This window comes from Lathamus discolor, chromosome W (assembly GCF_037157495.1).
Source record: "Lathamus discolor isolate bLatDis1 chromosome W, bLatDis1.hap1, whole genome shotgun sequence".
NCBI classification, from domain to species: domain Eukaryota; kingdom Metazoa; phylum Chordata; class Aves; order Psittaciformes; family Psittacidae; genus Lathamus; species Lathamus discolor.
The window spans coordinates 35,820,159-35,836,261 of record NC_088908.1 but is presented as its reverse complement, the minus strand read 5'-3'; the positions used below and the strand labels follow the sequence as shown (position 1 = coordinate 35,836,261).

General features: G+C 39.8%; 1 protein-coding gene across 5 annotated transcripts in view; it reads right to left on the bottom strand.

Annotated features, from left to right (window-relative positions):
- Positions 1 to 540: 540 nt before the first annotated feature.
- LOC136004257 (protein LSM14 homolog A-like) overlaps positions 541 to 16,103 on the bottom strand; it is a 37,753-nt gene continuing 22,190 nt past the window's right edge. Inside the window, exons 2-9 of one of the 5 annotated variants that reach the window (XM_065660602.1) lie at positions 12,219 to 12,382; positions 10,044 to 10,176; positions 9,178 to 9,300; positions 7,601 to 7,777; positions 6,402 to 6,581; positions 4,585 to 4,756; positions 2,885 to 3,113; positions 541 to 1,929 (exon numbers count right to left, since the gene is read on the bottom strand). In XM_065660602.1, coding sequence (XP_065516674.1) covers positions 1,906 to 1,929; positions 2,885 to 3,113; positions 4,585 to 4,756; positions 6,402 to 6,581; positions 7,601 to 7,777; positions 9,178 to 9,300; positions 10,044 to 10,176; positions 12,219 to 12,382 — 1,202 coding nt within the window. In that variant the 3' untranslated portion in view covers positions 541 to 1,905. The remainder of the gene's footprint in view (positions 1,930 to 2,884; positions 3,114 to 4,584; positions 4,757 to 6,401; positions 6,582 to 7,600; positions 7,778 to 9,177; positions 9,301 to 10,043; positions 10,177 to 12,218; positions 12,383 to 16,103) is intronic. The other 4 variants (XM_065660603.1, XM_065660604.1, XM_065660605.1 and 1 more) reach the window with 4 other exon arrangements.

Below are 16,103 nucleotides of genomic sequence, written 5' to 3'. Positions count from 1 at the left end.
TCTTAGCCACCACCGCCCCGCGCAAGGGCTGACGGGAACCGACGGTCCGGTCCCCGGCTGGGAACCACCCGAGCCGGGGCTTCAGCGAACACTTTATTCGACATAAAATAAAACCAAAAGAACAAAAGAAACACAGCCTCGGTGCCGCGGCTGCAGACAACCCCGCGGGAAGGGTCAGATTCTCCTCCCCCCTTCCCAGGGCCGAGAGCCTGTATTTACAACACATGGTGTTTAAATAAGTCCGGGCCATGTCCTACAGTATATAATTATTGCTGCACTGGCTCTGCCGTTCAGCACCCCCCACAGCTGCTCCCATTCATGATCTGTGGATCACAAAAGCCAGTGCTGTTAACGTGCAAAAAACATTACTAAACACTATTATCTAACTTGTACTTTACCTTATTAAGGAAGCCAATTACAAAATACTTCCTTGTAGAATCTTTAAAATCACCATTTTTAAATATTCCAATTTTCCAACAGTGCAGTTTTGCACATTTTATCACCACTGAGCATTTTGGAAAAAAAAAATAAATCAGCAAATTAGTTTTAATCTTTGTATCCCTTTATTCCTGTAGCCTTCATACACACAGACAGACACAAATGACCAGGTTTCTATTCCAGCACATCAAAACATCATAACTAGTCATTCATAATTGGCAGAGTCCATCTTACATCAGCTGTGACTTCAGAGTCTTAGAATTATAATCTTAGAGTCATAATGTCTCCAAGCTATGGCCTAGCAGAATGCAAACAACTTCAAACACTAAGAATTCTTTAAATTGCTTATGTCTATAGGTATTACAACAAAGTTAACGGCTCACTGTTGACAAATGGAGACATACTTCAGTCCCAGCCACTCCAGGAGAATCACAAACTCATGTGCCTGGTCCATCATTAAAAAAGTTAATATTTATCACCGAGTAAAATTAACCTGCAAATCTGACATATGAAAATTTCTGTTCTCCTTATTTCAAAATATTTCCTTTAATTTGGTCAAATCCTGCAATATGCCAGAAACTACAAAATCAAATCTTTACATGAGAAATTGGATACACTCTTCCCTTCATGTGACAGAAGGTTTTCACATCTTTCTTAGAGTCCAAACATAAAAATCAAACATTGAAGCCTGAAAAGCTGCTAAGAAACCAAGCAAAAAAAAAAAAAAGCAGCCACAAAACAAACAAAAAAAACCCACCCACAAAAACCAACCAACGGATTCAGTGTTCTTCAGCATATCAACTTTTGCAATAACACAGGTTTGCCAACTTAATGTTTATTCTTTAAAAATTAGTTGTTTTTTATGCAGTTATACAAAGGTTGTGATGGCAATGGGATATAACAGAATTTTACAACTATATAAAAATGTTCCTTTCCCCAAGAAACAGTATATACTTTGTGTACATATTTGACTGACAAAGCAAGTTTTCTACTGTTCAGCCCCCTAGTTGATAAAAGTACAACTATCTCAAAAGGGATATTACAGGATTTCCAAAAAAAAAAGAAACCAACCAAAAAACAACCTTCAGTGGGTCAAAACACTCACAGTATCAACGGCCTTCTGCATACAATTGTCCTTACAACTTGATAATTGCTTCAGGTACAGTTTAGTAATAAGAAAAATCCTTTTAAGGATGAAAAAATAAACCCCATCAAAGTACTGCTTTATAATTAACTATACATAAGAAATTACTCATCCTTTTGTCTCAAATATATTTAATGCTCACTGTTTTCAAAGATGGCAATTTTTCAAAAGTAACTGCATTATATCCCTTTGAAATTAAATAGTTAAATCCCAGTGCTGGTGACAAGTATACAGCAAGTTAACTTCATTCTTTGTGGAGATTGAAGCTAATTCTCTGGATCAAGAAGATCTAGACGTTCACCCAGTTTCAGCTTTTGTGTAGATTATGCAGCAACTTTGTTGTCTTTCTAGAGGGAACAACAGCAGAAGGTTAATTTTAAGTTTGGGGGGGAAATCACAAATTAATCTGGACAACAGCATTAGGCCAAGATGCAACTGTGATGGCTCCTTCCCATCTTCTGCAATGGAAAAGGAGACTTCCCTGTGCAACCAGGTTAGTGCCTGGTCAATGCTCCCTCGCCTGGCATATGCTGAAGCAGCTCGTGACTTGGACTAGACCACGTGGCACAAATCCTTGGTCTTTACACCACCTCCCACTTGTCTGGAAGGCTGTGAAACCCTTTCATGCAGAAATTCAGATCTTTGATCTTCCACCCTTCATTTCAATTCATGCTCAGCTACCAAAAATGTCTTTGAATCACAGGACTAATTATTGCAAACTAACAAAGGAATAACTGAGGGAGAGTCAGAAATCTTCAGCCATGAAAAAAAGGCTCCCCCTTTTTTGTTTTTGTTAAAAGTATTTAAATCTTCAGACATAAATTAACTGCTCATGCAGTAAACTACCAGAGAAATTTCTTCTGCCCCAGAGTTGTAAAAGCCTACATTTCCCTGCACCAATATGGTTAATTACACTTGCTAACAATTCTGTACAGGGTGCCAGTATTACTGCTGTTGCTTCACAAGCCAATGTTCCAGTTGAATATAAGCACTTGATGCCAAGAAAAATGGCTTGCACTGAAATTGTTAAATGATTTTGGCTTTCCAAGCAACTGAGCTCTGCTGACTGAGATCGTATGTATGATCCATGAGCTTTTGTATAGAGGAAAACTTACATTGTTTCCAATGTAAATTGGAAAATTTACTTGCAAGATACTATTCAAGAAATTCTAGTTCAATATAAAATTTAAGAGCAGGAGTTAGTTTTTTTTTTGTTTGGGGTTTTTTTTTTTTTTTTTTTTTTTTTACTACTAGTTTCCAAGAACAGTGGATTAGGTCATAGTAACGTTAAATATATTTTACCCTATATTCAAAGTCAGCAAACTCCCTGCCTCCACGACCTCCTCTGAATCCACCACGGAATCCTCGAGGGGCAGTAAAGCCACCTCTTCCACCTCCTCGTCCTCTTCCACCTCGGAATCCAATCCCCCCTCTGCCTCTGTACCCTCCACGGCCACGACTGGGACGTAGTGGTATCCCAAAGGTCTCTGCATTTAGCCTTCTTTCCTCAACCCAGGTGGGTTGCCGTTCTCTGCCACACAAAAGGAACAAGGATCATTTTAAAACATACTTCAGAAGGAGGACTGCCTGGCTTGGAATCACCAGAAAGCCCATGACATAAAAAATGATACATCAATCCCACTGTAAATCTTCATTATCCCTTCTGCAAGAATCTAGGTATCTGCCACAATTAATTTCATTCAATGAAAAGGGCTGTTACAGTACCACTATTTATATATTAATCATGCTGTAAGTTTCCCATATAGGACACAATCTGTATCCTCTGCATGCAACATCATATAATTAAATTTTAAAAATCTGTCTGCAATTTAAAAGAAGAAACAGAAAATAAGAGTTTGGAGTTACAGATGTTATTTTATCTAAATGTCAGCACAACACACCCCACCCCATAATTCACACCAGGTCAACAATCTATATCATCTTGTCTAATAATAAGAAAGACAACAGCTTTAATTTTAATTTTTTAATAAGCTTTAATTTTCCTAAAATGCTATCTTCCCATTCAAACACCACAACTGGCCAAGACAGTTGTGTGATCTACTCAGAAACCATTACCAAAGCAGAAACATAACTGATTTAACTAAAGCGGTAATTTAGTAGCAAAATAAAACAAAACACAACACCTACTTCAGCAAATCTGTAAAGGAGATTCTAGAGTATGGACACTAAGTTCCAGAAGCATGGCTCTAAAACAACATGTCCTGGGTTCAACAGTAGCAGTCATTTTTCTCCTTCTTAGTGGCTGCTGCAGTGCTGTGTTTTTGACTTTCAGCCTGGGAACAAGGCTGATAACACTGATATTTTCAGCTGTTGCTCAGTAATGTTTACTGTGACCAAGGACTTTTTGAGTCTCATGCTCTGCCAGGGAGGAGGGGAGACAAGACACCTGACACAAACTAGCCAAAGAGGTATTCCATACCACAGCACATCATGCCCAGGATGTAAAACTGGGGGCAATTACCCAGAAGGGCTAGATCACTGCTCGGTCAGGCTGGGTATCGGTCAGCGGGTGGTGAGTGGTTGTATTCTCTTCCCTTGTTATTTCCCTTATCATTATTATTATTGGTGGTGGCAGCAGTGGTTTGTGTTATACCATAGCTACTGGACTATTCTTATCTCAACCCATGGGAGTTACATTCTTTCGATTCTCCTCCCCATCCCTCTGGGAGCGAGGAGGAGGAAGGGGGGGAGTGAGAGAGCAAGCTGTGTGGCTGGGCTTAAACCACGACAAATATTTTCCTTTTTTTAAAATATTTTTTCCTATATTTTAAAATATTTCCCTATTATTACGCTGCACTTGCCCACAAAGAAATTTTGTGCTTGGTATTCCCATTTCATTTTTTGCCCACTGCATTTGGAAATAGGTTTTACTCGCTTTCAAATCAGAGCCGATTGTAACAAGTAATGCTGACACTACCTTGTGACATAAACATGTATTAGGTAGACTAACAAGCTTCCCCATACCTATTAATAGGCCATACCTATTGTCATCACAGGAGATGTTATCAAAGAAGGATTTGGTTTTGTCATAGTAGCAGTTGGGGCCAAGTGGATCTTCCTCATCTGCATTCCCTTCACTACTTTGGTTATTAACACCTGAGTCACCTTTGTCTTCTCCATTTACAGGCTTCTCTGGTTTCTCAAGTTTTTCTTCTGGAAAATAAAAGTAAACAGAAGCTTTCCAGACCATCATACTAAACAAAACAGCACTATTAACTTATTCCCAGACAGACAGAAACTATACTGAATGCTCAAAACTACAACCTCCCCTCCAAAATTTAATGGGAAAGTCAAATAATTTGACACAAATTAGGATGTTTTGCTGCTGCTCTCTGGAGGTTTGATACCCTCTATATTCGATGCGGGTTTAATTAAAACAACAACCAACAACCACCAACAACCACCAACAACCACCAACAACCACCCAGAAAACACAAACCCCCCCAAACAAAAACCAGCAACAGAACACACACACCTCCCCCAAAACCACCACCAACAAGAAAAATACCCTGTGGTAGAACGGATTTGATAGCCATCTATTTTCTATCATTCCAGCTACCGCCTTTCCAGATTTAAAAGCCTCACTCATTCCTCATAAAAGCCATTAATGTTTTTGCTCATTCCTGTTGCCCCTCTCTTTTGTCTTCTGCCTTTGTCATTACCTCCTTTGAGACATGGCCAGCATTCAAGCTATGCCATAAACTGACTTTATGATATATTTGTTTCCTAATAATGCCTGAAGTTCAGCTTACTGTTTTGACTGGCACTGAAAAGGAAGCTGGTAGTTCAGCAGAACTAGCTATTGCAATCTTAAAGTCTCATTCCTAAATGCTTACAAATTTATATCACATAATGCTATGCATAAAATTCAGATAGCCATCTTAACCTTTCCACAACACGCACACACAATTACTACTCTGCCTCATAAAATATTTCTATAGCTCTTTATGGTTTGCTTTCCCTTTCCTCTTATTCTGAAGAATAAGAAAAAAAAAATAATCAAAAATATATAGTATCAACATGAAACTGTCAACTCTTTTAAAAATGATCCAGAAAGAAGCAAGCACCAGAGAACAAATCCTAGGGACTCCACTGGTGTTTTTTCTCTATACTGAAATCTGACCATTTATTCCTCCTACCTTTTGTTTACTGCTTTTTAGAAGTCATTTACTGAAACAGGGAACTCCCTATTTTAACCTATAAGAATTTTGTCCAAAAATAGTAGCAGCAGTGTAGCAAACAGGTGGCTGATCACAAGAGAATGAAGTAATTAAAATAGAAGCTTGCTAGGAAAAATAAAGACAAACATGCTGGCAAGTAAGTTTCTCAAACTATGCCTGTTTCTCCTTGGAAAAGGGTAAAAGCAAAATAAATGGTAGAAACTTCCTTACATTGAAACTCTTGTGCATCCTCCAGCAAACTTTTGATCCCAAACTCATGTTTTTGTGACTGCTTTTGGTCTATTAATAATTGAAAACATAAACACAAGTTTTCTTTTATTGCATCTTTTACAGAACTCAAAAGTAAACACTGTTGGGACTTCTGCTCAAGTAATATTAATTTTTAACCAACAGACTTGTTAGAACATGATGTATATTTGCTAGTTAAAATTCCCTCAAAACTCAAGTATTGATGCAAATATTTAATTAAACAGATGATCCCAGTTTCCTTTGTTGTTGTTAAGAACTGCAAAGACAACTCAATAGGATATGCCTTTTACAAGTTGTTCTTCAAGACAGGATTAAAACAGCAAGACACAGTTTTTCCATGGTCAAATATAAAGCAAAAATTGGTTTACCTTTTAGTTTAAGTTTATTATGAAATTCTCTATCAATTTCCTCCTTGTTGAATTGTGCATTTGCACTTTCAAAGTCAAAGTCCTTTTCAAACTTCATTAGACCATCCCTCCTAATACCAAATCTTCCTCGACCCCCTCTGTGACCTCCACGGCCTCTCCGTGCTGCAAGTCCACCTGGAACTGAAAAGAGGGAAATTCTGTTTAGTTTCTGTTTGTGGATTGGTTTTTCTTTGAGGGTGGTGGGGGTGGTTGATTTTTTGGTTTGCTTTTTAAATTCCTGGGGTAACAGGCTGGGACTTCATGCATCCTCTTCCTGCACTTCTGTTGTTAAAAGTCCTGTTGAAGCACCTTGTAATTTGCAAATTCACTTACAGTAATTATGGCAGTAACATGCAAAGAATAATGATACTAAAGTTGGGTACTAAAAGACTTTCTAGAAAACATAAAGCTTTTGAAGAGTTAAAATGTTAGTGGCTTTTGTGTTTATGAATCCATGAATACTGCTTGGTTTTGCATTTTTATTCAAATTGCTTAATATGGAGCAATCAGAAGAGATTTTTCTCTTTAATGTTGACTTTTTGTGCTTGTATGATTCTGACTCAATGCAAAATTACTGTTACCTGCTAGAAACAATTATGTGAAATAATTCTAAATACATGAATTCTTTACTACTGTAATCTGAACTGCAAGTTCTCTAGCTGTTAGAAACAAAGTCCTAACACTTGGCAAACTACACAGTGATGTATGTTAGCAGACTTTTACAAAACTTAATGAAGTCTGGAAACAACGATTGCTATTTCTCAAAACAAGATTTATCAATTTGTCATTTGTTTTCATTTCTGAGTTCACTTTCTGATACTGAAACCTTGTGTGCCTCAGCTAAAGTTGGAAATAAAAATATTATTTGTTTATCCAATTAGGTATTTTTGATCATACTTTTGTATATAGTTATGTAGTTCAGATTTAAAAAAAAAATCCAAACCTATAAAAAGTAAAACCACAAGTTTAATACAAGAAAAAAAATAAATAAAAAAAAAAAATTAGAATATATGCTTGACTTCAAAAAGAAAAATATATAATTCAGGTCTCTGCCTGCCAGTCATCCAGTAATGGACAGCAAGAAAATTCCTACATGTTACCCTCAAAAAGAGCACTTCATATGTGTATGTTAAAAAATAAGCCAAATTATTCAAAGCTACCTCGTCTGTGCTCCTGATTCTCTAATGATTTTTGGCTAGCAGACATCAAAGGCCTGGCTGGTACAGGACTCCTCCTCCCAACTGGCGCTGGAGTATGCAAGTGGGCTGAAGCTGTTTGTACTGCTTGTTCCATGGTGGGGCTCCTTCTCAAATGATCTATCTGAGGGCTTGAACGACCTGGGACAAAGACAAAACAAAACCAAAACTCAAAGAGTTATTTTCTCATCTACAAATTTGAGTTACTGGTCTCAACTAATCTAGACTGACAGGTTTATCTGCCTTACCAGTCAAGACAGCTGTGCCCAAGGAAGAAATAAATATTTCTGTACCTCTGTACCCTCAGATCCACTAATCCAGAATGAAGGACATTTAGCAATTCCCCTCCCCCTAGTCTAAAAGAAAAAAAAAAAAACCTAAAAAAACCCCACCCCTAAATCAAACAACCACAACGAAATCAACCAAACAAAAATCCACCACACCCAACAAACAGACCACACACTTACAATCTATGAAGATGACAAATATTTTTAAAAGCAAAAAACACAGAGGTAAAAACTTATTGGTGCCCCACAGGAGATACGGTAGCAGAACGTATGTTCATCTGGAGCATGTGTCATACATTAAGTACAAGGATCATACAGGTTTTAATTTCACCTACAGAAACCCAAGCTACTCTCTTCAACAGCAAAACAAATGCTCAGCATACTTCCTTCCCCCTCCCTTCAATTAATGCAACAAAGTAGAACCTATTTTTAGCAATCCCCTCAACTAACCCTAGAAAGTAGTCCTAACAGGCATAACAAATCTCAAGTCAGGAAAAACCCTATTTGCTGTAAGTGCTTTGCTTTTTAACACAACTGCATAAACTTTAAAATAGCATTAGGAATATAACTTAGCACACAGTTTTACAAGCAGCAATGAAGAGTGGAAGAGCAGGTAATAATGTCTTTTGGATTTTGAGGAGCAAGCAAAACATCTGCATGAAAAGTGAGGGTGAAGGTGCTCAACATTTAGTTTCTTTTATCTTTGCCACTCAAAAAGCATAAAGAACTTCCTTTTTGTTTCTACTTTCTTTTTCCAGTATTACACAAACTACCCATACATTCTATTACTATTAAGCTGACTTAACCGCCATGTCACTTTCTCTACAGACAATCAGGTCTGTTGTTAATATTTATATAAATATACATTAATAAAGATTTTAAAACTGTAGGCTGAAGAACTTCACAATTCAGTCAGCATGAAGTATCTTGACTTTTGTCATGTCAGCAATAAAACTAGATATTGCATTTACATATGCACTTCTTTGCTAACGGTATTCAATGGAACTAAGTCCTACTCTTCAATATAGATGCATTAAGGACAAAACCAAATGTGTTGCTAAGTTACCTATATAGCACACCAAGATAGGAAAACACTTTTAAAGAGGAAGTGCAAAGCCTCTCAGTGCTTTCTGGTTTCAATATCAAGTGTTTCATAACAGGCTTCAACTATTTAGTTAGCATTTCTGGCAACCACCTAAGTCACAGGAACACAATTGGTCAAAAATGATCAAAGAGTTATTAAAAAAGATTTACCTTGAGACATTTGTGGTTTTAGTGATCTTGCATCTGTTGTAAATGCAGAACCAACTGCAGTGCTTTCGGACATGCTAGTGCTGGTTGAAGAACCTGTTCCAAAAGATGTTAAAGAATCTCCTGCTTTGAAAGAAATAATATAGTTGTAAAACTTGGTTTAGACTTTTTTTTCTGAGGGTTTGTTTGCTTTTTCTTTTAATAAGCACTAAATGATTAGTGAAGTCATATTAGGCAGTTATTCTAGAATACACATAAAATCTGCCCTTCCCATACAACTTAAGAATAACGTGATATATGTATTAATAGAAAGTTGGTAAGACTAATATTTTGATACTTTTTATAAAAAAAAAAAAAAAACAAACAACAAACAAAAACATCCCACCACACACACAAAAAAAAAAGACCCACCAAAAAACCCCAACCAGACAAAAAAAAAAAACCACCCACAAAAAAAAACACTGCTAACTTTTATGTCACAAGTATTAACATAGCATAGTCATGATAGCATCTTACAGAGTAATAAACAAAAAGTATTGGTATATATTTCCATTTAACATTTTAAATGGAAATATGACTGTCACATCTTATTAAGTGATATCAAGTTATGGCCAGTTCTACAGCCTTCCTTTCACCTGGCTAATGTTTTCAGTACCAGGAGTAATGCTGACGCCACAACAGTTACAGGAATGTAAGTTTCTATGAAAGACACTCTACTTTTGAGCTAAGTTGTGGGACTGACACAGATTGAAGACTTTTGATCTGCCTTTAGGGCAAGACAGATGAAATTGTAACACTGATTACTGTCTATGCACACACACACACAACTTGACTTATAGGAAAACACCAAATAATAAAAAGCAACATACCAACTCCAACAGCACCAAACTGCTGCCCCACCAGCGGGCTTGGACTAAACTGACTGTAAGCAGGCATTCTCCCAAAAGGACCATAGGACCCCACATTCTGGAATGAAGATGCAGTCGAAGATCCTAATGAAGACTAAAGACAAAACACTTGCAGAAATTAACACTACTTTTTAAATTTACCCTACCACCATGGCTAATGTGTACTAGACCTCAACATTCATAAAGTTGCTTCTTTAAATATCAAGAATGTAACCACTTTGACACAAGTGAAAACAGAACAAAAATAACCTTGAATTACACACATTACTCTGTATGAAAACTTGTAACAGACAACAGTTAGCAGAAAGCATTTTCACAAGTATCACACAGTTTAGAAAGTACTTTTACCTTTCCAAGATCACAAACTTGTGAAAACAGTACCATAAAAGTCAGCAATTTTTTCCTTAAAACCTCAGATACTAACTCTTTTGTCAAACACACGTATAAGCTTTTGTCAGCAAATCTGGAAAATGTCTTATCTTTTCCCCTGAAGTTTCAAATATCACATGGATAACAAAAGATCCAAGCATACTGGAGAAAGTCAGGGTTATTACTATTATTGGGGTTAGCAGTAATGCTATTTCACAGCTCTTAACCCCCACTGACAGAAGAAGTTGCACCACATTTAGCAAAAGAACTCAGAGGACTGCAAGGGTACTTTGTAAGGAAGTATCAAGAATTTTATCTTATGGAATAGTTGAACATTAGAAATGTAAGCACTTCAGCAGAATTACCAAGTTCCATTTAAACCAAGAACTTCCATCTTGCTCTCAGGGGTGATTTTTAAGATTTTTTAAGATTCAGAGCAGACCTGCAGAGGACTTGGGGGGGGCTGGTCGATGAGAAAATGAACATGAGCCGGCATTGGGCGCTCGCAGCCCAGAAAGCCAACCGTATCCTGGGCTGCATCAAAAGGAGTGTGACCAGCAGGTCCAAGGAGGTGATCCTGCCCCTCTACTCTGCTCTTGTGAGACCTCACCTGGAGTACTGTGTGCAGTTCTGGTGTCCTCAACATAAAAAGGACATGGAACTGCTGGAACAAGTCCAGAGGAGGGCCACGAGGATGATCAGGGGACTGGAGCCCCTCCCGTATGAAGACAGGCTGAGGAAGTTGGGGCTGTTCAGCCTGGAGAAGAGAAGGCTGCGTGGGGACCTCATAGCAGCCTTCCAGTACCTGAAAGGGGCCTATAGGGATGCTGGGGAGGGACTCTTCATCAGGGACTGTAGTGACAGGACAAGGGGTAACAGGTTAAAACTCAAGCAGGGGAAGTTTAGATTGGATATAAGGAGGAAATTCTTTCCTGTTAGGGTGGTGAGGCACTGGAATGGGTTGCCCAGGGAGGTTGTGAGTGCTCCATCCCTGGCGGTGTTCAAGGCCAGGTTGGATGAAGCCTTGGGTGGGATGGTTTAGTGTGAGGTGTCCCTGTCCATGGCAGGGGGGTTGGAACTAGATGATCTTGAGGTCCTTTCCAACCCTAACTATTCTATGATTCTATGATTCTATGACCCCACAAACAATCAATAAGCCAACAAATTTCAGTAATCAAAAATAACTAGCCCTGTCAGTCCATTTACTACAAAGTAACAAATTAACCTTAAAGGCTTCAAGTTGTAAGTTGCTTTCTCTTCAAGCAACCAAGTATTCCTTTTTCAGGTAACTGCCCTTTAGTATGAAGCCTTTTAAAAAACACATAGCTAGATGAAACACTTTTCAGAGTCACAGTCAGCAAAAACAGATGAACATGAAAAAAAACAAAACAAAAAAATCACTAATGATTTAGAGAGTTCTCAGCTTCTACTCCATTTGACTTACACCAAGTCTGATCTTTCCACCAAGTCTTACACACATGTCCTCCTTCTTTTAGAAAAGGCATCAGGGTCTACCAAAAGTCATTAGTTGTTTTAGAAAAACTGACAGCTTTGGTATCCAGTGCTTTGTGCTATAATTAGATTTCAACCTTAATTTTCACAGTTAAAAGACATGATTCAAAAGAACAAAGTCTTTCCACAGTTCTTTACATTGGGTTGTGAACTTTACAGCAACAAACATTTTATTTTTTAAACACTCAGCTAGAGAGCACTTAAAGCTATCAGGTTATAACAGCAACAAACATCTAAAAATATGCTTTTACTTACCTGAACAATAGCAGGGTCCTGTGGCAAAGAACACTGGGGCTTTGGTGGCTCACAGACAGTCAGGTCTTTAATGTCACTGCCACGGAATATAATATACTCAAAGACTTCATCACGAGGTGGTATAGGTCTATCAGTTGGTCTATCTTCTGTACCAAAGGAGCGAACTGCAAAATTGGGAAAGCAGGAAAAAAATAAAAACATCCTACATTCAACAAAAAAAGGCTTCAAATATACTTCAGAGACCAACAGCTTTAAATAAAAAATAAAATTTTGTTCAACCCCCCCAAAAAACCCCAACAAAAAAAAACCCACACAAAAAAACACAAAAAAAACCCAAACCAAACACAAATAGGCAGCATATCCTCTGTTATTATCAACTGCTCACACATAAACAAGACATTTCATCTTAGAAATGTCAGTTGAAAAATAAAAATCAAGCAGAAAGACACCTATTTCTCACTGAGACATCACTTACACTATCACTCACATTGATTATTTTGACTGTTTTGTGATAAGGGGAAGCAACAAAGCAGATTTTTTGCAAAGTTAAAACTTTCTGGAAATTATAGCAATATGAACACCAACAAAGTCTGTTCCATAATTCCTGTGAATCAAGGACTACGTGAGTTTCATCGAATCATAGAATCAATTAGGTTGGAATAGACCTTTAAGATCAAATCCAACCATTACCCCAGGACTGCCAAGACAAGCTGTAGAGAACGATAAGGTACTCCCTGGGCCTTCTCTTCTCCAGACTCAACACCCCCACTTCCCTCAGCCATTCCTCAGACTTGTGCTCCAGACCCTTCACCAGCTTTGTTGCCCTTCTCTGGACCCGCTCCAGCACCTCAATGTCTCTCTTTTAGTGAGGGGCCCAGAACTAAACACAGGATTCATCACATCTGTCTGCCTGACCCACTCCCAAGGGTGGTGTGTTGCCTACCAGGGGCTCGGATCAGGGATGCTGCTGACAGGCTGCCTGGTTTAGTGAGTCTCAATGAATATTACCCACGTGGGAGCTAATGATATAGATAGCAGCAGCCCAGAGAACATTCAGAAGGACTACAGAGCCCTGGGAGAGGTGGTTAGGGGCTCTGGAGCTCAGAGAGTCTTTTCATCAATTCTCCAGTATAAAAGGGAGGACCTTAAAAAGGCTAGGTGGACGTGGCAGGTTAATAAATGGTTAGAAGAGTGGTACCATAGTCGAGGAATTTCAATATTTAGAACACAGGACTCGATTTGAGAGGCCAGGTCCACTGATGGCTGGTAGAGCTGATCTGACAACGAAGGGGAGGGGCTGCTTTGGTAGGAGGATTGCCAGGTTAGTCAAGGCAGCCTTAAACTAGACATGTTGGGGGAGGGGGACATCATTACATCCTAACACACCCAGTCAGTTGCCAGCACCTATAATAAATGCTCAGAGAAATGTAGAGATATTTCAGCCACTCCAGCCAATGAGCCGGCTTCATTTGGAGCTCAGCTTGGATGCCTCTATACAAACACCTGTAGTATGGAGAGCAAACAAAAGCAATTAGAGATACATGCACATCTATGGGAATATGGTAACATGGTATTACAGAAACATGGTGGGATAGCTCCTATGACTGGAGCATTGGAATGGAAGGTTACAGGGTCATCAGAAAAGACAGGCCCAGCAGATGGGGAGGGGGAATTGCCCTTTATATGTTAGGGATAGGCTGGAGAGTATGGAACTCTGTCTGGGGACAGGTGCAGTCAACAGAAAGTTTGTGAATAAGAGTCAGAGAGAGAACACCTATGGGGGACATTACTGTGGGGATCTGTTACAGACCTCCTGATCAAGAGGACTCTGGATGAAGCACTCTATAGACAGGAACAGCCTCACACTCACAGGCCCTTGTCCTCATGGGGGACTTCAACCATCCTGATATCTGTTGGAAGGACAGTACGGCCCTGCACAAGCAATCCAGGAGGTTCCTTGATTGTGTGGAAGGCAACTTCCTTCTGCAAGTAATAGAGGAGCCAACAAGGAGAGGTGCCAGGCTTGACCTCGTGCTCACCAACAGGGAAGGGCTGGTTGGAAATATGACACTCCAGGGCAGCCTTGGCTGTAGTGATCATGAGATGGTAGAGTTTGAGATCTTCAGGACAGTGAGAAGACTGGGCGGCAAGCGCACTGCCTTGGACTTCAAGACAAGCAGCCTTTGGGCTCTTCAGGAACCTGCTTAGTAAGGTTCCATGGGATATAGCCCTAGGCAGCAGAGGGACCCAAGACCGTCAGTTGATATTCAAGGCTCACCTACTGCAAGCTCAGGAGTGCTGCATCCCAACTAGAAGGAAGTGCAGCAGGAGGGCCAGGAGACCTCCTTGGATGGATGAGCTGCTGAGGAAGCTACCCTGGACTTGGAGAAGGCTGAGGTTCTGAATGACTTCTTTGCCTCAGTCTTCACTAGCAAATGCTCCAACCACACCTCCCAAATCTTGGAAGACAAATGTAGGGACTGTGAGAATGAAGACCTTAGGCCCACTGTAGGACAGGATCTGGTTCAAGACCATCTTAAGAACCTGAACACGCACAAGTCCATGGGACCTGACGAAAACCATCTGTGCGTCCTGCAGGAACTGGCGAATGAAGTTGCTAAGCCACTGTCCATCATATTTGAAAAACCATGGCAGTCAGGTTGAGCTCCCGATGACTGAAAAAAGAAAATATAACCCCTATTTTCAAAAAGGGAAAAATGGATGATCCAGGGAACTACAAACCAGTCAGTCTCACCTCTGTGCCTGGCAAAATTTTGGAGCACATTCTCCAGGAAAGCATGCTAGGACACATGAAAAAACAATAAGGCGGTTGGTGACAGCTAACATGGCTTCACTAAGGAGAAATCCTGCCTGGCCAATTTGGTGGTCTTCTATGATGGGACTACAGAATTGATGGACAGGGGCAGAGTAATTGACATCATGTACCCGGACTTGTGCAAAGCATTCGATGCTGTCCCGCATAACATCCTTGTCTCTAAATAGTAGACAATAATTTGATGGATGGACCACGTTGTGGATAAAGAACTGGCTGGATGGCCTCACGGAAAGAGTTGTGGTACACGGCTCAATGTCCACCTGGAGACCAGTAATGAGTGGAGTCCCTCAGGGATCAGTGTTGGGACTGAATGTCATGGTTTAAGCACAGCATGCAACCCAGAACCACAGAGCTCGTCACTCACTCACTCCCCCCCTTCTTCCCCCTGTCCCTGAGGAATGAGGAGGAGAATTGAAAGAATGTAACTTACATGGGTCGAAATAAGAACAGTCCAGTAACTAAGGAATAACACAAACTCACTACTACTGCAACCAATAATAATAAGGCAAATAACAAGGGAAGAAAATACAACCGCTCACCACCTGCCAACCGATACCCAGCCTGACCTGACAAGTGTTCTAGCCATTCTGGGTAACTGCCCCCAGTTTATATACTAGGCATGACATGCTGTGGTAGGGAATAAGTCTTTGGCTAATTTGGGTCAGGTGTCCTGTCTCTGCTTCCTCCCAGCTTCCCCTCCTCCCTGGCAGAGCATGAGACTCAAAGTCCTTGGTCAGAGTAAAAATTACTGAGCAACAACTAAACGCACCTGTATTATCAGCCTTGTTCCCAGGCTAAAAGTCAAAAGCACAGCACTGCACCAGCTACTAAGAAGGAGAAAAATGATTGCTACCGCAAAACCCAGGACAGTCTTCACCCCTTCTTCCATACCATTCATGTCATGCTCCGATCCCACATTTTCAATATACCATCACTCTTGTCTCACACACACACACACGCATGCACACACACACAAAGAGAGACAGAGATGATTCCTTAGTGCATCGACCAGTCCCTATAAAGCTGCCGAGTTCACTGGTCCAAGATGT